The sequence below is a fragment of the Camelus bactrianus genome, chromosome 12 (assembly GCF_048773025.1).
Source record: "Camelus bactrianus isolate YW-2024 breed Bactrian camel chromosome 12, ASM4877302v1, whole genome shotgun sequence".
Lineage (NCBI taxonomy): Eukaryota > Metazoa > Chordata > Mammalia > Artiodactyla > Camelidae > Camelus > Camelus bactrianus.
This window is the reverse complement of record NC_133550.1, coordinates 12,772,174-12,796,128: the sequence shown is the minus strand read 5'-3', so window position 1 is coordinate 12,796,128 and position 23,955 is coordinate 12,772,174. Positions and strand designations below refer to the sequence as shown.

Sequence of the window (23,955 nt, the reverse complement as noted above, 5' to 3'; positions counted from 1 at the left end):
GTACAGAAATTTGTAGGATCCGTGGATTTTTCTGATAGCGTGTCGGAGCTTTGTCCACTTCAAGAAACTGAAGACGCGTTCATTTCTCAAGGTTTTCATTTTGGATACCCCAATAAATCTCTCGCTAACCTACTTTAAACACTCACAAACTGTTTCATTATTGACCTGTATTAATCTCTAAGGCATATTCATGGAGTTTTAAATCACTCTTTAATTTGATCCTTCTATTGTAAAGTGGAAGTATTATTGAGAATAAAATGAATTTGAAATTGCAAATTAAAAATGAGACCAAATACATATCATCTCTCAAAACCTTCAGCTGTATTAGACTTATGGTGTAAATCAAGTGAGAAACCAACCGGTGTAAAGACACAATGCTTCAGGTGTGAAAGGCACCTGTGTTATAATGGAAAGAGCACTGGAGTTGGAGAATCTCATTAGCAAACTGAGTTAGGCACCTTGTGTGCTGTGTACTGATGGGCAATTACAGCACGGCTCAGAGTCAGCGCCTGTAAAAGGGTGCAGCGAATCATACCCAACACAACAGGATGGGACAAAGAAGACCACAGCACAAACTCCAATGTCTTCTTCAAGAGAAAAGGATATCTGTGACACCAGAAAATAGGCAGAAGCTTCCATTTTTAACCTTGTCTTGTGCCTTTTAGCAGGTTCTTGCCATGGGTGGAGCAGGCAACCACTCAGATGTAACTGACTTCATTCTTGTAGGCTTCAGGGTCCGTCCAGAGCTCCACCTTCTCCTCTTCCTCCTCTTCCTGCTGATCTACGGCATGGTCCTTTTGGGGAACCTAAGCATGATTGGCATCATTGTGACCGACTCCCAGCTGAACACACCAATGTATTTCTTTCTAGGCAATCTCTCCTTCATTGACCTCTCCTACTCCACTGTCATTGTGCCTAAGGCCATGGTCGACTTCCTGTCTGAGAAAAAGACTGTCTCCTTTGCAGGGTGTGCTGCCCAGTTCTTCCTTTTTGCTCTCTTCATTGTAACGGAAGGGTTTGTCCTGGCAGCCATGGCCTACGGCCGCTTCATTGCCATCTGCAACCCTCTTCTTTACAGTGTCCACATGTCAAGACGCCTTTGCACTCAGCTGGTGGCTGGTTCCTATTTCTGTGGCTGCGTCAGTTCCATCCTCCAAGTTAGCGTCACATTCTCAGTGTCCTTCTGTGCCTCTCGAGTCATTGACCACTTCTACTGTGATTCTTACCAAATTGAGAAGATTTCTTGTTCTAATCTCTTGGTCAATAAGATGGTATCTCTTAGCTTGGCCGCCTTCATTATTTTGCCCACAATAGTTGTGATTGTTGTATCTTACATATATATTGTAACCACAGTCTTGAGGATCCCCTCCAGTGAAGGGAGGAAGAAAGCCTTCTCCACCTGCAGCTCCCATCTGGGGGTGGTCAGCTTGCTCTATGGGACCGTCTCCTTCGTGTATCTCACATCTCCAAGCAATCCTGAACTTCGTAAAGTGGCTTCAGTGTTTTACATACTGGTCACACCCATGTTAAACCCTCTGATCTACTCTCTAAGAAACAAGGATGTCAAACAAGCTTTGGGAAAAATTCTGCGGAAGAAAAAAGCTTTATCCTGATTCTGTTTTCTTGTGATTTTCTCATTAACGGGCTGGGCCCACTGAGAGTTTAATCCTGATTTGCTTTCAATACAGGGTCAACTTGAGTCCCTTGAAGATCCTGTAAATTGATCATCCCACAGATGAGTTAGTTTCAGTGAAGGAATGGTACCAATCCATCATTCACTCTTCCCTAAGTGCAGTGTTATATCTTGTGCATCAGTAACATTTACAGTCATTCTATAAACAGAAATACACTCTTTCTAGGTATAACTTTATGACAGTGAGAAAAAGAGGATTTAATTTTATTATTTTTTTCCTTTGGGTCCTGTTTAAACAGTGGGCAGAAAAATTGCTTTGGTAGGATGTTAAGTTCAGAATGTATAATCTTTTATGTTTGGAAGAAGTGTCAACCCAAGGCAGGATGATTCTGACTTGTACATATTTAATTCTTTTATAAAATTTACTCACAGTGACTTGATTTTGGGCCCACAGGCTTTGAATAAAAATCATGGTATAAGATTTTTTTTGTCAGTGCCATTGTGAGTTTGCAGAACAACTCAATAAATCACTGATGTTTAATTGTATCTTATCGTTATTTATTTTAAATATTGTTATTGATTTATTATCATATCAAAGAGATGGAGAAAGAAATTCTGTATCCAACCTTCTAAAAACAGGAACTACAAATCCATAAAGGAAAGTCTTTGGTACTGATGTGCTATCTTGAGGGGTCAAAAACTGCATTAGATGTTTCAAACCACTTTCACTAGTTTACTGGATTATTTTGTTCTTTTTGATAATGGCTATTTAGATGTATACAATTTTTGCTTGCTTTGTATTTGCTATTTTAATTATATGTGGTCTTTTTGTCTTCTTAATATTTGTTTCATTGGTGGTGTACATTAATGAAGCTATTTCCATCTTAAAAGTAATATCTTTGTTGTTGCATTGTTACAATTTTCCTGATTCAGGTTGTGCTTTCAGATGCAAACTGTAGGGTATTCAATTCTCCAAATGTGATAAAACCAATAGAAAATGTTGCTGAAGAAAGCGCCAAGGTTTGGCTCCTATTGTATCTCTTTCACTGGGTGAATTATGTGATAAAATTGTTGACGGGAAGATGGCAGAAGGGAGGGGACGTTGTATAAGATGTACTGTTTGATGTGTGTTTGCCTAGTTCTGCAATTTCAGAATGTATCAATAAAGCCAATAATTTTGACAGAGCCCCGCCCCTGGTCTTAGACAGAACACAACCCCTTGCAGAGGTTAGAAAAGAAGGGGCAGAACAGGGAGGAATGGGGACTGGCGGAGCAGAGTACCCTGGTATTTAACGTATTACTAATAAAAATAGGCTTCTTTTCTAATTCTTAGGTACCTCAACTTAGAAAAATTCCTTAACCAAAGTCTACATCAGTGTTTTTTTTCCCCACAAGACAAAGGTGTTTTTGTAATCTTCTGAATATGGTTCTAGAATTCAAAAATAATTCTTTTACTCCTTACTAATATTTCCAATAAATCAAATATTATTTCACCATCTTCCACACTTCAACTACATACATCCATTTTTTATTTGCTTAATTGAGTGTATACTAGTTAGGTTTATTTGAAAATTACTTTGGCTAACATAAGCAAGGGGAACTTATTAGAAGGGTATGTGGAATAGAAAAGATAGGGAGCGAGCCTTTGTAATTGGGTAGGAACCAAGGCATCCCCAGAAAAGAGGAAACAAGAGCTACAGAACAGTCTGCTGGCCAAAATCAGGCTCGCTTAATGCTACACCTGGAACACGTAAACTCCAAGCATCTTCAAAGTTTTCTCCCCTTCCTGTAAATTTAAATTCTGATACAACGTACTATACAGGCCAGGTTTTGGGTATACGTCTGCCCCTTTACTAGAGGGTGGCTGGACCCTTAACTATGACTATTTAATTAGAAAAACCCTAAATCTTCAAAACATAATGGCACACCTATTAAAATGGCTTAAATCCAAAAACCTGACAATACTAAATACTGGTGAGCATGCAGAGCAACACACGGACTCTCATGAGGATGGAAAATGGTCCAGCAGACAGTTTGGCAGCTCCTTATAACGTTAAAAGTAGACTAACTGTACAAACCTGACTTTGTGCTCCTAGGTATTAACCCACCTGATTTAAAAACTTAACGTCCACATAAAAACTGCTCATGAAAATCCAGGGGATTTTCAGAGCAGTGAAACTAACCTCATACAGTGCTGCTGGGGTGGACACATGACATTATCATTTGTCAAAGCCCGTAGACCTTCATGGCACAAAGAGTGAAAACTTACATATAGAAATTTAAAAAAATTAACTAGGAGGTAAGGGGGTCCCCAGATGAAATGCAGACTGTGATAAAAGAATCACACTGCATTACAAATATATGACATAATATCACTGAAAAGGCTGGTGGTGGGTCCCAAACAGCTTTGGGACTGGAAACCATGAGACTAAATACAAAGGGAACAGAGCATAAACACTCTAGCCTCATTGGTAATATTGCTTCTCACAGGGGTACAGGTTGACAACTGTGAAAATTGTATGGATATACACTGGGATTTACCAAATTAAAGTGAACGGACAGTGAATGGTGGAGATCACCAGACTGTTCATCATTGGAATGGGGGTGGGGGGTGACGGATTAGCAAAGGAAAAGACTAGAATGAACAAACTGGTTTGAGATTTGAGTTGGGGACATCAGTGTCAACTCCTCTTTAGCTTAATGTAGATGCAGATGGGTACATGCAGTAATAATTATAGATATGGGTATACACACAGATAAATTTACACATATACATTTACATACATATTCCAGCTGTTTGTTGAGAGATTCTAGGAGTAATAATACCTCAGTAGTAACAAGCACACCTAGCAAGTCAATCCCGGTTACTAAAACCATTCTCTAACAAAAGGAATTAGAAATCATTGGAGAAACAGCAGATTCTAGGGCTGGGGCAAGGGCCATCCAAGATGAGCCTGAAGAATCTTCTAGTATCAGAAAGTAAGAGAATCCTTTAAAAAAAAAAGAGAGAGAGCATTTAAAAAGGACACAGGAATCAATATGAAAGAACTCCAAATGACTAAAGCTAGAAAAAATTGAGCAAAACATAGAGAACATAGTATTGGATTATAGCTCAAAGTATAAAACAAGTATACGGTGCTTATAAAAACAATGGTTGAAGAAATGAGTAAATCAGAGAGAAGAGAAAAATTTTCTTTACAGACGAATTTCTAGTAATTTATATGTATACCTTCCAACTTCAAGGGGGTGGAACTTCTACTCCATCGAGTATGAGGTGCTCTTAGTGGATTGCTTACAGAGAGTTAAGTATGGAAAGTGTTGGGGGTAACTTCATAATGGAGAAATCTGAAAAACATAGCAAGGTGATCAGAGTTTATATCATCAATGATGTCATGTTGTGAGTATGCACTTGCTCATGTGATGTGAACGTCTCTGTGATCTCTCCTCTCAAAATGCACGGTCAGTTTATCCAGGACAAAAACATCAGACAAAACAAAATGGAAGGATTTTCTATAAAATACTTGATCAATGTTTCTCAAAACAGTTAGGGTCATCCAAAAGAAGAAAAGTCTGAGAAACTATCAGAGTCAAGAGATGTCTAGAAGACCTGAGAATTAATTCGGTGTGCTGGATGGAATCCTGGAACGTAAGAAAGACATTAGGGGAAAAAGAGTTAATGAAATCTGAATCAAGTGTGGAGTTCCTTTAGTAGTAATATACCATTATTGCTTCCTTAGTAGTAACAAATACGCCACAGTAATGTAAGATATTGTCAATATGGGAAACTTGGCAAGAAATATGTAGAAACTCTCTGTTCTCTCTCTGCAATTTTTCTGTAAATATCAAATTATTTTAAGGAAAAAGTTTATTTAAATGAGCATATTTTTAGGAAGTGGAAATTAACACCAGGCAGACTAAATTAAAGCAAAAATCCACTATAGTTCAACACTGTGAGAGCCAAGCTCAACGTGCCCATTCTCAAACATATATTTCTGTATCTGACATCTGAGCAAGCAATTATTAGTACTAGCAACTTTTTCTCAAAATAGTATTTGATTTTTGAGGGAGATAAAACTTTGCTTCAAACTTAAGGTTCTTTTTATTTGAAATCTTATCGGGGCACACATCATTGGCTCATGGAGCCTATCGATAGGCTACAAGCAGCTGTAGCTCCTTTGGATATACTAGACCAGAGGAGCCCAGTAACAAAGTCTGAAGAATGTGGTTGGCTTATTTAAAAACATATTTAGTGGGTGAAATGCTTTTTCTTTGTAGCTCTTAGTAAGGACCAGAAACAGTTTGCTTTCAGCTGAAATGGCCAGCAATGTATCTTCAATATTCTGTCTATCTCAGAAGTATATCAGCTGTCCAGCTCTATGCCATAATTTAGCTGGCAGAGATCTTGATCAGCTTTCTTTTCCATGAGGTATCACACTGGTCCATTACACTGACAACGTCATGCTGACTGGATGTAGAAAGAAGTAGCAACTGCCCTTGACTTCAACATTTGTGTGCTAGAAGGTGGGAGTTAAAACCAACAAAAATTCAAATACCAGTCTGAGAAACAGTTTCTAGTATTAATAATTGCTTGCTCAGATGTCAGAAACAGAAATACACGTTGGAGAATGGGCATATTGAGGCTGCCCTTCTACTGCAGTGAAATTTCTAGGGTGTGGGGCATATCTAGACATTCCTTCTAAGGTGAAGGATGCGCTGCTGCCTCAGGCCCCTCCTGCAACCAACAAAGTGGCACAAAGCCTAGTGGGCCTTTTGTTTTGATTTTAGAGACAACATATTCTTCATCTGGATGTGCGACTGTGGTCCATTTACTGAGTGACCCGGAAAGCTGCTAGTTTTGTGTGGGGCCCAGAGCAGAAGGCTCTGTAGCAGGTTCAGGCTGCTTGTATCAGCTGCTCTACTGCTTGGCCCACAGGATCCAGCAGACCCTATGATGCCTGACAGCTCAGGGTGTCAGGGTCAGACACTGAGGCTGTTTGGAGCTTTGGGCCCCTACAGGTGAAATACAGTATATAGGTTCCCTTAAGATCATCTCTTGTTTCCTTCTAAAGGGTTTTAGAAATTTCTATGTATTATGGATCTTCTTAAATTTTACTTTGTATGTATCTGTGTTTTTCTCCTTAAGTATTATGTTAGTCTTCTGTGAGCCTTTCTCTTTTTTTGTTTCAAATTGTTTATATATGTAGTTCTGGTAAATTCTTAATCAACATAGCTGTTCTTAAGCATTTTTGCATCCATGCCTAGCCTGAGGATAAAAAATAATGAGATAATGTTGTGCTCTCTAAGCTCAAAAGAAACATCTCTTTATTTAAAGATTGTGTGATTCTTCCCCCTCCCCAGTTACATCGTGGAAAAGAAAACAACATGAAAAAGTTACTGGCAGTCAGAGAAGTCGTTCTAAAAAAATGTTTACTTAATCATGGTCTTTGACTCTTTGCTTCCACTTTCATAATGACAATTAAGAAACAACAGTTATAACAATAACAACAAAATCACCAAAACTTGACTAGGCCTGCAAGGCACTATACCAAACGGAGCAGAAAAAAGTTTCTCAGAACTTCATTAAATTTAAATCTATTGCCAACTAGTCTCTGCCTGAAAACAACATGAGCATAATAAATCCCAGGGGGAGAGTCTAGGTCTGTTTGATAGGACCGATAATGAAGGCAGTTTTTGTGCTGTAGTTACAGACAGTAAAACTTCAGGAAGAGAAGTTGGAAGAGCACGGTGATTGGGAGGATGCTTCTTCTGTACGTGTAGTTTCAACTCAGACGTCACAAAGGATTGGAGACTATCACACAGGCATCGAGGGCCTCTTTGGGGGCTAACTCATCTCCTCTCGCTTCTGAAACTGAAAAAGCTCCTGGACAATCTCTTTTGACACCAAAACTACTTAATGAATATATTGCACAACTGTTTGTTTTAGCCACCTATTCTGATATTATTTCTAAAGAATTTATTATCAATGTAGATAACAGACCCCAGATTCAAAGTGTAGAATTATTTCTTCTTCATAATTAGAGAAAGAAATCCCATCATTTCTTAAGATAATTTCTAAGGTTCACTATCTTTCTTAATTTAAAAATGTGGGTTAAATTAAGACTCTTAATTTCATGAATTACACAAGGAAAGTATATGTACTCCGTATAACCAGTGTTGCAGGACGTGGAAGTTGACTTTCAGGTGAAACACCATTAGAATATTGTATCCCAAAGGCAGTTCTGGCACACGCTGCAGACCTCAAAAAGGAGGTGGCTAAAACTTAGTGGTACAGCTCTTAACCCCTCATCTGTGATGAGGCTATAAAACAGCCAAGAGATAAAACATTCAGAGGGCATTGGAAAGGAGAACGCTGCATCGTGCACCCCTCCCTCAGTCCACAAGGGTTTGAAGTGTGATGTGCTTCCATCTTCAACTAAAGTCAAGATTGAGTTTGGTCCTACTGACTTGGACAGCGCAGTATGTGTCTCCTAATACGTCTCCCTCACATGTTAGGATACAGTGTACCAGTTTCTGACTCCACCTATCATTTGAAGGGCAAGAAATCAGCAAGCTAAATACTTTGTGGTGGAGGAAGCTGATGTGACTAGATGGGCAGCTTTTGCCTCCATGATTTTTCAGGGCAAGGTATACAGGCTTTTCCTGTAGACTAGATGTGAGGTGCTATTCAATACAGCTTCTTGGGGGAGAGGGACCCAGATTTCAGGGGAGAGAAGCTGGTGATATCATAGGATTTCCAAATTGAAGCTCAGCCCTATTCTGCTACTGCAGGAGTCTTCTGTTGGGCAAACTCTCTATATCTGATGTGTTATAAGTCACGAGACAGATGTTTACCCACTTCTTTTGTGAATTTTACCTCATGGTATAACATACTTTGATATGTGGCTTACATCATGTGGGTACTTCCAGCTAAAATATTTATTACACTAGCTTCAGATCAAACTCCTTTCTTTTAATCTACAGATCTGTATTTACCTATAGACAATACAATATCATGGAGATATCTTCCAAGGAGGGTCTAAGTCTACAATTTTCCTTGCCTTTTTATTTATTATTTATTTATTAGTTTGAAAATATGTATTTTTAATTTATTATGAACATAAATAGTGAATTAGTCAATGTAAATGAATATTTCATTACTGGCACAGAGTTGTGACACAGTGTAAAGGAAGGCATTTTCATTAGGGCTTAGCCTTCAGATGCTTCTTGTTTGTTTAATTTTTTAATTAAAAAAATTTTTTTTTGAGTTATAGTCATTTTACAATGTTGTGTCAAACAAATTCCAGTGTAGAGCACAATTTTTCAGTTATACATGAACATACATATGTTCATTGTCACATTTTTTTCGATGTGAGCTACCACAGGATCTCGTATATATTTCCCTGTGCTACACAGTATAATCTTGTTTATCTATTCTGCATATGCTTATCAGTATCTACAAATTTTGAACTCCCAGTCTATTCGTTACCTTTTTAAATAATTAGTATTTTTAATTGTAACAATTAAATGAATAGTATACTGTGTAAAAGCTATTCCTATTCAAAACATAAAGCACATATTACACAAATAAGCTTATTTTCCAGAGATATTTACTGTTAACATTAATGTTTCTGTATTATATCTATATAAATACTATTCTTTAGTATTTAAGGGGGATTACACAGCATAAATAGGTTTTAAATTCAATTTTCACCTGTTTATTAGCTTTATTTATTAGTTGTTATTTTTTATGGTCAGTTTTCTATGACTTTTCATCGATCTTTTACTTCAGGTGTGCGTCAGGCTGCATGACCTCAACATATTTAAAAAAAATTTTTTAACTATGTAAACACTTGCTGAACATCTATGTGCCAGAGATGGTGTTTATGCTGTTACAAAGTCTTCATTTTGTATTTTATATTAACTACAATTCAGGGTCCTTTGTCACATCAGATTTTAATCTTAAACATAATCGAACATAATTATTTTATTTCTTTTAAATTTAAGTTAATGTCACCCATTCTGTCATCTGCAGATATTTTTTTTTGGTAACTAACATTCAAGGAGGCATTTAGAAATGCGTGCTGCTCAGAAAGGTAGATATACCAGAGGAAGGAACCGGTAACATGAACTTGTAAAGTTTCCAAGTTCAAAAAACGTCTACTAGATTTTGCTCTGAAACTTTGTAGTCAATCTAAAACTTGGTTATATTTTGGAACAGATCCAAAACTAATGATAAAACTTCTGTTTTTTTTCCCCCTGAAGCTATCTCAAGCCCTATTCCAATGTAGCAGTGAAAATAAAAGAAAACAAGATAAATCTGAGGATTATTTTTAGTATTAGATTAAAAACATTTTCTTAGATAAAAGATCATATAATTTATCACAAAAATTTGACAACTAGGACAAGAACTCATCAAAAGTTGTCACCATGAGCCAGTGCAGATTGTGTGTGTGTGTGTGTGTGTGTGTGTGTGTGTGTGTGTGTGTGTATGATAAGAGGGAGGCAGAGAACAGGAAGCTAGAACTATTTGTGTGATAGCCGAGAGAGTAAGCACATAAGAATAAAACGTTTTCAACTTTTGGACAAGTTTATTTATCTCAACACTGGTATTTCAATCAAGATGATTTCTTGGTTTTACTCTAAAAATAGCTTTTTTTCCCCATGATTTTCCCAATGGTCACCATGTCAGTAGGATGCCTTACATTGATGAAAATCCTTTACTTTGGGAGAAGCAATTATTTTCAGTGTTTCCTTCTCTTTCCTATTCATTTCTACATCATTAAGTCAGAATTGAAAGAGGAGTTGGCATGTTTGTTTGGTGTGATAATAGGACATCCCAGTGGGCATCTGAGTTTTAAATTCTATATACAAAATGAGTATTAAGGGTGATATTTTAAGTTATAATGCTAAATTAACACATGAAGGAAGAGGTTAGAGGTATTTATGATGGTATTAACAAGTAATTTCAGCACAAAAGTGAGAACACAGGGGTAGGAAAGAAATTCAGGTCAATAAGAAAAGCATGAGTTAACAACAGGGAGCCGTGAAACTTCAGGGTCTTTTCAGGCAATGGGAGGAGTATAACGGAGGCTGAGGATACACACAGTAAGGATGCTTGAAGCTGGAAATACACTTGTGGAGCCAGACTGTGAACGCTTATATGTGAGTTGTCTGGATTCTCAGCTTTACGAATTAGAGCCATGACATTTAACTCACACATAAGAACAGTTTCTGAGGTGACAATGAGTCTACCCATAGACAAAATGACTCATACATAAAAGCTTAACACAAAAAAGGGGTTAAATATAAAATGTTGCCAACTGGGGAGGAACGGTTCGAGAGATACATATACAATGTCTAAATTTTGTTTATATTTAATTTGATTTATCTTTTAATTATTTTATTTATGTTTGATATAAAGTATGTAATATACACTTACACATTAATTTTGTACTTATGTATATATATCAGCAAGGCTTGGAATATATCTAACAATTTGCCCCGATATCTTCTTAGACTTCACAAATTGAAACTCTTCTGGTTAAGGTAATAGTAATTCAGAAGATTATCTCATAAGACATCTTTATCTGAACGAACTATTTTAGTCTTTGTGAGAGTGAGGCTCAATTACAGTGCTTTAACTACTGTACATTTCTTAAATTAATTAATGGATCTTTGTAAACCTTTCGGGAGGCTTTATCAAGCAATCTTGAATGCTTCATGTTCAAATATTATTTCAGTGAACACTTAGAAGGCTATAAAATATAACTCCCACGTGTCCCAAACCATGAAGCACTCACTAATATCACAGAGTCTTCAAATATATTTAAACTGATTTTCACAACTCAGAAATATAGGATAGAGGCAACATCAAAAATGCAAAAAGAGCTTAAATATGAAATACTACAAATTGGGAAGAAAAAGTTGGAGGGATAGAGGACGTAGGAGAAATCCACAGAATAAGAACAGGGAACATTTGGTTTAGTAGCAATTCACATATGGCCAAAACAAAACAAAACAAAAACAAAAGCAACACTAAAGGTTCCTTTTGACTGTAATATTAATAAGATGCAACATGCAAAATAACTTTCAGTCTTAAAAGAAGAATAAACCACAAGCAATTAGGCAGTGATATTTCAAGGGGATAGTTTATATCCAGCCTGATGCCAAATATTGGCAATGGCAATGGATTTTTTGAAAGGGACACTAGCAAGATAGAAATCATTCAATTGCTGCTAAAAGGAGGTCCTAATTGAAAATAAGGACACCGAATCCAGAAATGAGAAAACTATGGGGCAATAATGTATTTGTCTTTAACATTTTGAAAGGATGTCATTTAGAGGATCAAATAGAGATACTCAGCATAGCTTCAGAAAGCAGAAATTTGGAAAGAGGCTCTGAAAATCAGATGGGTGGAAGTTTGCTACAGAGAAACAAACTTTAGTTTAAAGAAAAAACCTTTCTGCCAAGGAGTACTGTTCAAAATTACTGTGATTATCCCAAGAGTATTCCAGAAGTGAAGACATCACACTGAGTGTTCCTCTTGAAGTCCTCACGGGATAGCCCTGGAGTTTGCCTTTGTTACAAAATTATAATTGACTTGTCAGTCTTCTCACTGAGGGACTTCTTCCTGCAAAACTGAAAAACTTTATGCTGCAATTCTCTGAATCAGTTTCATGGGACTGGGAGGAACTCTGACTACCATAGATTCTGGCTGCTTCTATTTTCATTGGTCCCAAGGGACCAGGGAGTCTTGTGGCTTGTCTTAAATTCCCATTTTGCTCTCATCTTCATTCTAAGGCCTGCAAAATGCATCAGCATGGAGGCAAGAGATTTTCATGCAGTTTGATTCCATAGATTCATAGGCACCTATTTCAATTTGGTAGCAAAATATCCATAATTCTCTAAGAAAACCTAAAAAGGTTCCTAGCCCATCATTTTCACTCTGTGACCAGGATGACAGATGCAACAGGTTTTCACACAAAATTATGTTAAAGAAAGAGCAAACGTTATTAATAGGTAATGGAAAATTATGGGCCTGTAGACTACGGCACTAATGAAGAACTTGGTCCCGCCTTGCTTAAGAGGGTGTTATTTTATTGGGGATTAAACATTAAAAATGTTTTAATTTTTGATATTGTCATTGATAATTTTTATTCTTCAATACATCTTTTTACTTAGACTGAAATAAAAAGAATTTGGATCTCTGCAGTTTCACAGGAAAAAGTTCACAAGATAGAAAAGAAACATAAATTCAGGTAAGAATAATTACAAAATAATCACACCTATTTTAGTCACATAATAAAGACAGCCAAGAACATTTTCTATATGATAAACATGTATTTTTTTCTTAAATCTCACAATGTGCTGTGCCATGAATGAAAGAATATCAAGATGAAAATAAACTTTGATAATTCATATTCCATTGTTTGAAGGAAGATCATGCTTAAATCAGACTGGTAATATGATACCTGATGTTTAAAATATAATACTAATTATGTGTAGTTTATTATCTCTTTTTTATCTCTTGTTCCACTTCTTAGAAGAAATCAAAATTATAAAAACTCCATTATCTCTATTTTGATTATTTCTTGCCTAATATGGACTCTTTCTAATTCTTCTATGAACAGAGGTGAACCTTTTCACAGTCCATATTCTATAATTTTGTATAAAAGCAATATAAATAATGTTACTCTACTATATTCTATTATTCTAGGTTAGGTTATCCTGGAAATAGTAACATGTTACTTTTATTGATATTGCATCAAGAAAGTAACATTTGACTTGGTTTAAGAACTAAATTTATTCTTCTAAATCTTCTATTCCTTCTTCTTCCTCTTTTCCTCCTCCTCCTTTTTCAATAGGAACAAAGTACAAGGCCTGTTAATCTTGTGAGTCTACAGAAAGCAGTTACATGGGAAATGATTTTAGTGTGTTTTAAAAGTACTTCCTATTCTAAGTCTTCTTTTTCCAGCTGCAAAGCAATGCATGATGACTGATGTTCGAAACTGCTCCATTCAGCTTTGTGCCTAAAAAGTTTCATTTTGTTAGGTCTAGAATAAATATAACTGTCTTCATGTATGTTATGTCATGTATGCAAACTTAATTCATTCCCTAATCCCCTAATAAAACCATAAAAATTCATAAAAATTATTATTATTTGAATGGATTTCAAATTTACTGTGGAGGGAGGATAGAGATTGTGGATAATACTATTATTTTGTTGTCATGTTTTCCCCTTGATTTGAATTTATATGAATTAATTGCATGTCCTTTTTTGAGGAACTTGTTAGGAGAAGCAACAAATGAAACAGGCAAAGAAGGTCATGAAGGCTTTCGGATCTAAGGGTTTTTTGTAGACCATAGAAAAATAAAAATTAAAATCTCTTATAATTGAGGGAATTTTGAGAGTCAAACAGAAACTCTGCATACTCTCTAATTTTGACAATTACAAAATCAGTCATTTTGATTTTGGTAAAGACATTCTATGGATCATTTGCTGGTTTTTGTTCTCCATACCACTCTGTGGAAGGATGTATGACACTTGGTTTAAATGCCACCAAAGAAGAAAAGACGTGTAAAGTTATCCTTAATTGCTAGACAACTTAACTGACAACGAGTTTGTTGCTTCGTAGAGAAATAACAGAAATATTTCAAATTAACCAAAGTTGTCTTGATTGCTTAACAGGTCACTCAAATTCAAATAGGTTAACTTGGATGCTTCCAGAAAATCAATACTTACTTGTTTTAAAAACTACTGAGTACTAACCATCAGGTTATGGGTTCAATAGAATTTGTGAACTAATATAATATATTTTTTTACACAGTCACATTTTGACTGGTTCCTAACTTTGAAGCTTCTAATTTTTTCTCTTATGTAGAAAATTTGAGATAACATGGATATCTTCACAGATTTATGTAGAGAAAAACCAGGATCAATAAACTTCACAGGATTAAAAAACATAAAGGTATTACTCACATTTTACTTTTGTATTTAAACAAAGTTAGACTAGTTCCAGAAGTTGAAGACCGATTTCATTGTAAAAGCTCTATAAATGAGACAATTAGTCCTTTAGTAATTTACTTGCAATTGTAAGAGCTCTTTTTGGTAGAAAAGTTCATATTATTTTGGAATGTACCTTTAGCTTTCCTTTCTTTCCTTTCCTTTCCTTCTTTCCTTCTTTCTTTCTTTCTTTCTTTCTTTCTTTCTTTCTTTCTTTATTTCTTTCTTCCTTTCCTTCCTTCTTTTTCTTTCTTTCTTTCTTTCTTTCTTTCTTTCTTTCTTTCTTTCTCTTTCTTCCTTCCTTCCTTTCTTTCTTTCTTTCTTTCTTTCTTTCTTTCTTTCTTTCTTTCTTTCTTTCTTTCTTTCTTTCTTTCTTTCTTTCTTTCTCTTTCTCTCTCTCCCCCCCTCCCTCCCTCCCTTCCTTCCTTTTTCTTTTTTTACTGCACTGAAGCAAAGTATTATTACAGAGAAAAAAATGAGTATTAAACCATAAATTAAAATTTAAAGTGTCTTTTTCTTAGGAAGAGTTTATCAGACTTTAATATTTTGAAATCACACATGATATCTCATGAAACATCTCATTTGACAAGATAGAGAGATATAAAGAAGTATCAAACTATGTTGTGCTGAAATTAACAGTAGACTTGAATTCAAAATATTTCCCCTTGAGTCCAAATTTCATTTTTAATCAGTTATGTTACCTTGGGCAAGTCAAACTATCTCTTACCTTTCTTTGCACATGTGTGTAAGCTTAATGGGATAATGGGTATGGAAGTATTATGTCAACTATAAAGCCTTTTAAAATGTGAAGTGTTATTTGTGATAGCAGAGAGAGTAGAAGCTTTATTTGTTGACTTTCTCTTATGTCTTTCAGCAGAAATTTGCCATGGGGGACAAGGGAGGAGACAACCATTCAGAAGTGACGGACTTCATTCTTGCAGGCATCAGGGTCTGCCCAGAGCTCCACATTCTCCTCTTCCTGCTGTTCCTGACTGTTTATGGGATGGTCCTTCTGGGGAACCTTAGCATGATTGGCATCATTGTGACTGATCCCCGGCTGAACACACCAATGTATTTCTTCCTAGGCAACCTCTCTGTCATTGACCTCTCCTACTCCACTGTCATTGTACCCAAGGCCATGGTCAACATCCTGTCTCAGAAAAAGACCATATCCTTTGCAGGTTGTGTTGCTCAGCTGTTCCTTTATGCACTTTTCATGGTAACAGAGGCCTTTGTCCTGGCAGCCATGGCCTATGACCGCTTCATTGCCATCTGCAATCCTCTACTCTATACTGTCCGCATGTCAAGAAGCCTCTGTATCCAGCTGGTGGCTGGTTCCTACCTCTGTGGCTGGGTCAGTTCCATTCTTCAAATCAGTGTAACATTCTCAATGTCCTTCTGTGCCTCTCGAGTCATTGATCACTTCTACTGTGATTCAAACCCAATTGAGAAGATCTCCTGTTCCAATATCTTTATCAATAAGATGGTGTCACTTAGTTTGGCCGTCCTCATTATTTTGCCCACGATAGTTGTGATTGCTGTATCTTACATGTACATTGTGTCCACAGTTTTAAAGATTCGCTCCAGTGAAGGGAGAAAGAAAGCCTTCTCCACCTGCAGCTCCCATCTGGGGGTTGTAACTCTGCTTTATGGGACTGTCTCCTTTGTGTATCTCACGCCTCCAAATAACCCGGAACTTCGTAAAGTGGCTTCAGTGTGTTACATTTTATTCACACCTATGCTGAACCCTTTAATCTACTCTCTAAGAAACAAGGATGTTAAAGATGCCATGAGAAAAGTCCTCTGGAAGAAAAAAGTTTTACTCTAAATGTGCTTCTACTTGTTTACTGTTTCTTGCATCATTTGTTCTTGTCCTCTGAATCTCCTAGACTTAGGCATTTAAAGCTCAGGTGTTTTTTTTGGGGGGGGGGGAAGCAAAACCAAAAACCTTAACTGTTTTATTCAACGGCATTCATAATATCCTATAAAGAAAGCTGCAGATTCACTTTTCACTATTTACTTTTCCCTTTTCCTCAAGGCAATGTTAAAATTAAAGGTCTGGACACCCATGAAAATTTTCTATATTTCTCACCCTCCAGGTATGTAACTGCAGAAGTATAATGTTTTACTGTTTCTCTTCCCTGTAAGTAAAATTTAGAAAACACTTAGCATAAGGATTAACTTGGAAACCGTGTGACCTAACTGGCTTATACGCAAATGACAGTCAGTATAAATGCCAGTGTTGTGTTTTGTTTTTGATGTCATGCCAAATGTGAGAACGTGTGCATATGATGAACAGGAAAAGGAAAGGTAAAGTAACCAGTGGCTTTTGTGAATTAAAAGGGCCAAAGAAGAAGAAACATGAGAAGACTGCATTGATTTGGTTAAAGTTACGACATTTTGTTTGGTTCTCCTTGAATGGCATGATCCTCCTACTATGCTCTCGTATGATGAGAACGTTTGATGATATTTATGATGATTGCAGCTCATGTCCTTTATCTTTGGGGTAATACAATTTATTGGTCTGCAATTAATGAAATCACTATATTGAAATGAAGTGAATTTGAAAATTGCAGTTAAAAACTTCACAAGGCTTTACAGTAACCGCTATGGATAGCTGGACTACATGTCAAAGTACATGTTTGTGTGCATGCACGTGTGTGTTTGTCTGTGGATGAGTGTGTTTGCATTATTTAAATACGTGGTAATCTTATAATGTGATTAGTCCTAAATGTCAGATGTCAATTGAGAAGGAAAGAGTGGTTACGCGGTATCCCCCAGATTTGACAGGTATTAAAGGAAACCAAATTCCAGAGAAAGTTGTGCCAGAGTTCACCATTTTTTTTCAACTGAAATAAGTAATGCTTTAGCTAAACAATTAAAATGCCTAAGTCTAGACAACATTAAATTCTAGACCACAACTAAAGCTAAGGAATAAAATATAATTACCATTATACTGCCCATTAAACTTGGCACTGTGAAAACCTAAAATATGGAACTTTGATTAGGTCTTCTATTTTTCTGTTTTTGTTTAGCTAGCAAAGCCTCCTTCCATGAATGCACAATAACATGTATCTTTATGGATTAATGTTTATTAGGGTAAGAGGTTTGAGAAATAATTATTCTTATTTAATAGATATAGAGAGAGAAGCTAAGTGACTTAATAAACCAAGGTTATACTTATCTCCTCCCTAAAGGTGTAATCTACCATTTTTCTTGGTGCTAAGATGTTAACATTTTTCTTGATATTCAGAAAAATACCATTTGAGAGCAAAATAGGAATCCAAATCAGCTTGGGAAACTGATCTTTGGCACTGATTACTACAAGTCTGGAAAATACCCTTTTTAGGTCCGGGTTTTACTTAACTCTTTTGCATGCCCATTAGCCTTAAAATCTCACTCTGATGTATTTGACAAGCATGGGTTATTTAGGACTATTGGGAAAAGGCAATATAATATTAAATAAGAATACACCCTAGATTCATTCATTTTACTTTTTAGTGTGGTGAATTATATTCTGTTTTGCAGCCGTAACAGATTACAATATTCCTAACCTCAAAAGTAGCATTGCATAGACCACTCCAAATGTTGGAAGGAATCTGGGAAAGGAATCTGCTTTCAAAGGTGTTAAATTAAGCTCTCTCCTATTTTCCTTTAATTGCCATAAACACTTTTCTTGTTAAAAATTTTTTTCTGGGTTCACAGGCCTCTGTATGAAAACTAGTGCCTCATTTATCTCATTATGTGTGGGATCAGGATTCCATCAGAAGAAGCCAATGTCTGACCAGCCTTTCACTGGCTTTTATTCAGAAAGTATTTTCTTTTTCAATAATATTGGGTTATTTATGAAACATTGTCACATTCCAAGCAGTTTGAAGATTGTGTTCTGCATCACATATAAGTTGTTACTTTCAGGGGACTTTAGAACTGTGTACAAAAATCCACCTGGAGAAGTCTTTCAACAGTGATATGGTCTTGAGAAGCTGAAGGTTGCATCAGACATCTCAAACACTCTTAACTTGTTTGTACTGCATTGTTTTAATGACCGTGGCTATAAATTTTTAGACATGGACATGTATTTATTGTCCCATGACATCATGTGCTGCATTTTGTCTTTAAATTTAATGTGTTGTTAATGTTTTACCTGATGTTTAGCGTATTGATGCAGAACCTTGGTGAGGGCATTTATAATATTTTCTATTGCCAGAATGCCAAGATTCTCTGACTCAGATAATTGCAAATGATAAGTCAAAAACTTGATTTTAAGTGTAAGTTAAAATTACCAAATTAAACATCTATGGACAAGGACCCAGAGCTTGTTCCATTTGTTCTCCTTTAAGACAGTTTTAGTGTATTATAAGATTGAAATTGTTGTGGGGATTAGAGGAGGTGAACTGAGTAGATGTTGCAAAAATGTTGACATTTGAATTGATATTGGACTGTTGTTCTTACTCTTGTGAAGTGAGTATGTGATGTCACCTTGCCCTATCCCATAATACCAGTGTAAGTCAGAAAATCAATAAAAACGTTTGGGTGTGTATCTACCATTATCTTAGTGATCTCAGGGAGGACACAGCTGCTTACTGCTGAGGCAGAGGGAGGGGAGGGAGAGGGAAAGGATGGGATAAGAAAAGAACAAGGAATCCTGCAACTGAAAGCAACGTGACAAAGGAATCCATTTCAACATCATTTCTTAATTATTCTAATTTTGTAAAACAATATAAAAAATAAAAAAGGACAACCCCCTCGAAAATACTTAAACCAAAGACTGATTTTCATATTTCTTAGTTTTACAGAATATGACTTCTAGATTTTTTAAATAGCTTCTTCTTCCCTTATCTACTTTTAAACAATCATTCATTTATTCACATTGTTTGACACTGATGATCAGCATCAGTTTCCTCAATTGAATGTCTTACAGTTAGTTTTCTTTTGTGGAAACCTGCATAAATAAACTTTGGATGACTTAAGGAGAAGATACTTAGATCTATACATTTTGTTTTGCTCTGGCTGCACATACACGACGGAAATGCTGCAGAGGGTGAGTCACTAGGCAACATTCCAGGAAGTCAGGAAGTGAAAAATAGACAAGGAACTTTCAAATATGATCCAAACTATTGGAAATATTTACTTCAAAAAATTTCAGGCTCTTTGTCCCCCTGATGGATAGTTCTGAGACAGGATCTAAATACCCCTAAAAGTCCACAAAAACGATTGGGTATTTAGTTTTCTTGTGTTTGGTCACCCTAAAATTAGTCACCAAAATATTTAAAGAAGGCTTATTCGAAGCATTTTAGTTCACATCTTACTCAAGAGTGTCCAGCTATTTTCATGCCAGTGACTCTGTGAGAACCAACTCAGGTCTAAGAATTGGGAGATGGGCATAATCTGAATCATGGTGGCTCAAGTCAGGTCTCTGTTGATTAGATCTTATCTATCTATCCATCCATCCATTTATTTACCTATCTCTCTCTCTCTCTATCTCTATGTCAGTCTCTGAGAAGAGTATCCACTTACTCCTAGACATCTCATGATTAAATAACCATATCCACCATTTGGACTAATAACCTAAAGTTGCTACTATCATGTTTACCAAATCTTCCTTTGCTGTCTCAGTCAGATGCCCCAATTTGAACTCTCTCACACACCTATTCTCACTGAATCAGGAAGGCTATTTTAATTTTAATTAAACATCTTTAGTGAGAAGCATTACACCTGCTTGGAAAGTTGCTCAATGTTTGCTCTGTCACTGGGGATGGAAAAAGATTTTGTGACATCTCAGGGCACCTAACCAGGGTATATGAGACCAGAACATCTATGGTTAATTACCCCTCCTTAGCACTACAGTCACCTAAAGATATTGAATTTCTTTTTCCTACAATCTTCCCAGTGTTTCTAGTGTCTCAGCTTCCTTTTGGGAGAGCCAGTATTCGTTAATGAATTGCATTTATCAATGCAACCATCAGACCTCTAGATATGTGAGCTAGCACATAATTGTTAAGTCTTTGATAAGTAAGAATTCTGCCCAATATCTCCCTCCCCCTCAAGTAAAAGAGCCCTACAAACTCATTCACACCAAAATACTTCACGTTTTGCCAACAGGTATCCACAAAATGCTCAGAATATTAAGCCAGTCTTCCACAAATTCTGCATCTGCATTGGAGCAGTATTTATGTCTCAGCATGCTGGGTTCTGGTGCCAGTAACTGAGCTTATAAAATGAAAATAAGGAGTGGGATGAAAGGGGAATTATAAGTTTTTCCTTCAAGGAAACTTCCCCAGGCAAAGGAGTAGCAGCATCTTAAAGTGAGCAGGGAACGGCCCCATCAGGGAGGCTTGCTTCCTTATGCAAATGTGACTGAGGTAGAGTTTCAAAATATCACAATTTTGAAATGTTTTAAGTAATGTTACACATCCAGGAATCCTGAGTTAATTTTATGAGAGATATTGGAGGAATGAATCAACATATTTGTATGCTCAGCACACCAAAAATTCACACTCTGGTTTAGTTTCCTGCAATTTGATTTCTGCACCTATAAAATATAAGAGATTACCTTGTTATGGTGACAAGAGTTCCCTAAAGATGAGAACTTAAGAATCTGAGCTCAATTTTTGCTTTAATTTATCAGAAGCACTCACAGTATGCTGCAGCCTTTGAATTCACCAGCTATAATGATATTTCAAAATGGTGACTGTATTGATCCATCAGATTCTTGCTTTCAGTGGGTATATGATTCCATTTAATCACGTGATAAGTTAGCAGATAATTTTGCCACAAATTATGTGAACATCTAGGTTCTATCCCCAACATAAAAGGAAGTTTCTTTTTCTTATATCATATTTTTGGCCATGTAAGCCATTCCCGAACCCTAGTTTTCCCTCAAGCAATGTCATCCATGCACTCCCTGCTACTGACTTTGGATACTTGTTTAAAGTTTTGGGTGCAAGTAACAGAAACTCAGTTAAGTAACCTAGGCAAAAGTTATTAGAAGGGTAAGGGTATTAGTTGACACACAGAATTTATAGGAAAGCAGAAGTTTCAGATTTAACACAGGGTAAGACCAAATATACTGCAGGGAATGAAGAAGTAGGCCAGACAAAGATGCTCTAGCAGAGAACGCATTTGAAAAGAATGTCACAGGTACTCTGTCCATTTTTAACCCATTTTTTTATGTTGAATTGCATGAGTTCTTTGTATATTTTGGAGTATCAACCCCTCGTTGAATGTATCATTTGCAAAATCTCCTATTCAGTAGGTGGTCTTTTGGTTTTGTTTATGGTTACCTTCACTGTGCAAAAGCTTTTTAGTTTGATGTAGTCCCGTTTGTTTATTTTTGCTTTTCTCTCCCTTGCCTGAGGAGACATGTCCAGAAAATATTGCTAAGACTGAGGTCAGAGTGTACAGCCTGTTTTTCTCTAGTAGGTTTAAGATTTTCATGTCTTACATTTCAGTGTTTAACCCATCTGCAATTTATTTTTGTACATGGTGTCAAAAAATAGTCCACTTTGATTCTATTGCATGTAGCTGTCCAGTTTTCCCAACACCATTTATTGAAGAGGCTGTCTTTTCTCACATTGAATATTCTTGGTCCCTTTGCTGTAGACTAATTGCCCATATCAATGTGGATTCATTCCTGGGCGCACTATTCTGTTCCTTTGATTTACATGTCTGTTTTTGTGCCAGTACCATACTGTTTTGCTTACTGTAGCTTTGTAGAATAGTCTGAAGCCAGGGAGTGTGACACCTCCAGCTCTATTCTTTCTTAAAATTGTTTTGGCTATTCACGGTCTTTTGTGTTTTGATACAATTTTTAAAATTATTTTTTGCACTTCCATGAAAAATGCCACTGGTGGTGTAAAATGGATTGCACTGAATGTACAGATTGCCTTGGGTAGTATGGTCATTTTCACAATATTAATTCTTCCAGTCCATGAATATGGAATATCTTTCCATCTGTTTGTATTGTCTTCAATTTCTTTCATCATTATCTTACCATTTTCTGAGTACAAGTCTTATTCCTAGGTGTTCCATTCTTTTTGATGTGATTATAAATGGGATTGCTTCCTCAATTTCTCTTTCTGATAATTCATTGTTAGTGTATAGAAACACAACAGATTTCTGTATATAATTCTATATTCTGAACTTTACCAATTTCATATGAGTTCTAGTCGTTTTGTGGTGGCACCTTTAGGATACTATAGTATTATGTCATCTGCAAAACAAAACAGTGAGTTTTCTTTTTTTCTTTCATAATGAGATTATTGGTCCAAGTACAATGGGTTAAAGTAGGAATGCCAACCACCACAATAAAACCTAGTAACCCACTCAGTATTTTTTTCTTTGCTGCCTGAGACACCGGACTTTGCTGAATTAGTATACTCACTACCCAACAAAGGGGTGATTTTACTGGGAAACACAGCAGTTGCTCCTGCCTCCTGGGCATACATCTCACTGAACCACAGGTAAACAAAATACTTTGTATTCTTTTGGGTAACCAATACCGATTAGCAAGATTAGAAAGGAGTCAGGGAGGGGTATCACAGTCACTCAGGGAATTTTCCAGGATGCCTCCTAATACTAATATTGATGAGAAACAACAATTCAACATAACAAGACTGCAAGGGCTCAGATCCTTCCTCAGTGAAGGTTTGCATCACCCCACCAGGTAAACAACTTTTGGATACTGCAGTTATTGTTAAGACCAAGGAGAATGTGGAAAGAAAATACTAACTATTGCCTTCAATCAGTTGCTCAGATGAGGACTTTATGAGCCACCATTATTTTCTTCCTTTTTACCCATACTCCTTCCCTTATTATGTTATATAAGATGCATTTATGGCAGTTAGTTTAAGGGTTTAATTTATATCAAATACAGATCGGGATTTTTTTTGACTGATATAGAACAGTTTAAACAACTATCTTGAAGTGACTGTTGGGAAATTATTAACTTAAAATATGACACCTAGATCAATATCTTTGAATCAAGTGAAGTTACAAAGTAAACCTATCTTTAGATCTAATCAGTCAGTATTTATCTTTTACATAACCAATTAGAGAGCATTTGTTGGGCTTTTCACCACATCTTAGTCATACTATTGTACTGTTTATTATCAATTATTATTGATACAATGTATCTAAAGAAATATGGAGAGTTTTGAGTAAAAATGAAATGAACTTCATGGCTAGGAACAAAATCTTCCTATGTTATATTTCATAATATAGTATTTCTTTTCATGCTATTTCTCTTTGCCTACCCCAAACTTTGCTGTAATGATAAACTGAAATGCCCTTTTTCAGTGAAGAAATCAAGATTGAAAGA

At 36.2% G+C, this 23,955-nt stretch overlaps 2 protein-coding genes across 2 annotated transcripts; both read left to right on the top strand.

Moving 5' to 3' along the window:
• Positions 1-418: 418 nt before the first annotated feature.
• On the top strand, positions 419-1,833 carry LOC105076385 (olfactory receptor 9K2-like). The gene has a single exon (XM_010964486.3). It carries the CDS (start codon positions 678-680, stop codon positions 1,611-1,613), a length of 936 nt encoding a protein of 311 aa, XP_010962788.2. The 5' UTR covers positions 419-677; the 3' UTR covers positions 1,614-1,833.
• A 13,232-nt stretch (positions 1,834-15,065) lies between these two features.
• On the top strand, positions 15,066-17,539 carry LOC105076324 (olfactory receptor 9K2-like). The gene has a single exon (XM_010964435.3). It carries the CDS (start codon positions 15,523-15,525, stop codon positions 16,462-16,464), a length of 942 nt encoding a protein of 313 aa, XP_010962737.2. The 5' UTR covers positions 15,066-15,522; the 3' UTR covers positions 16,465-17,539.
• Positions 17,540-23,955: the final 6,416 nt, after the last annotated feature.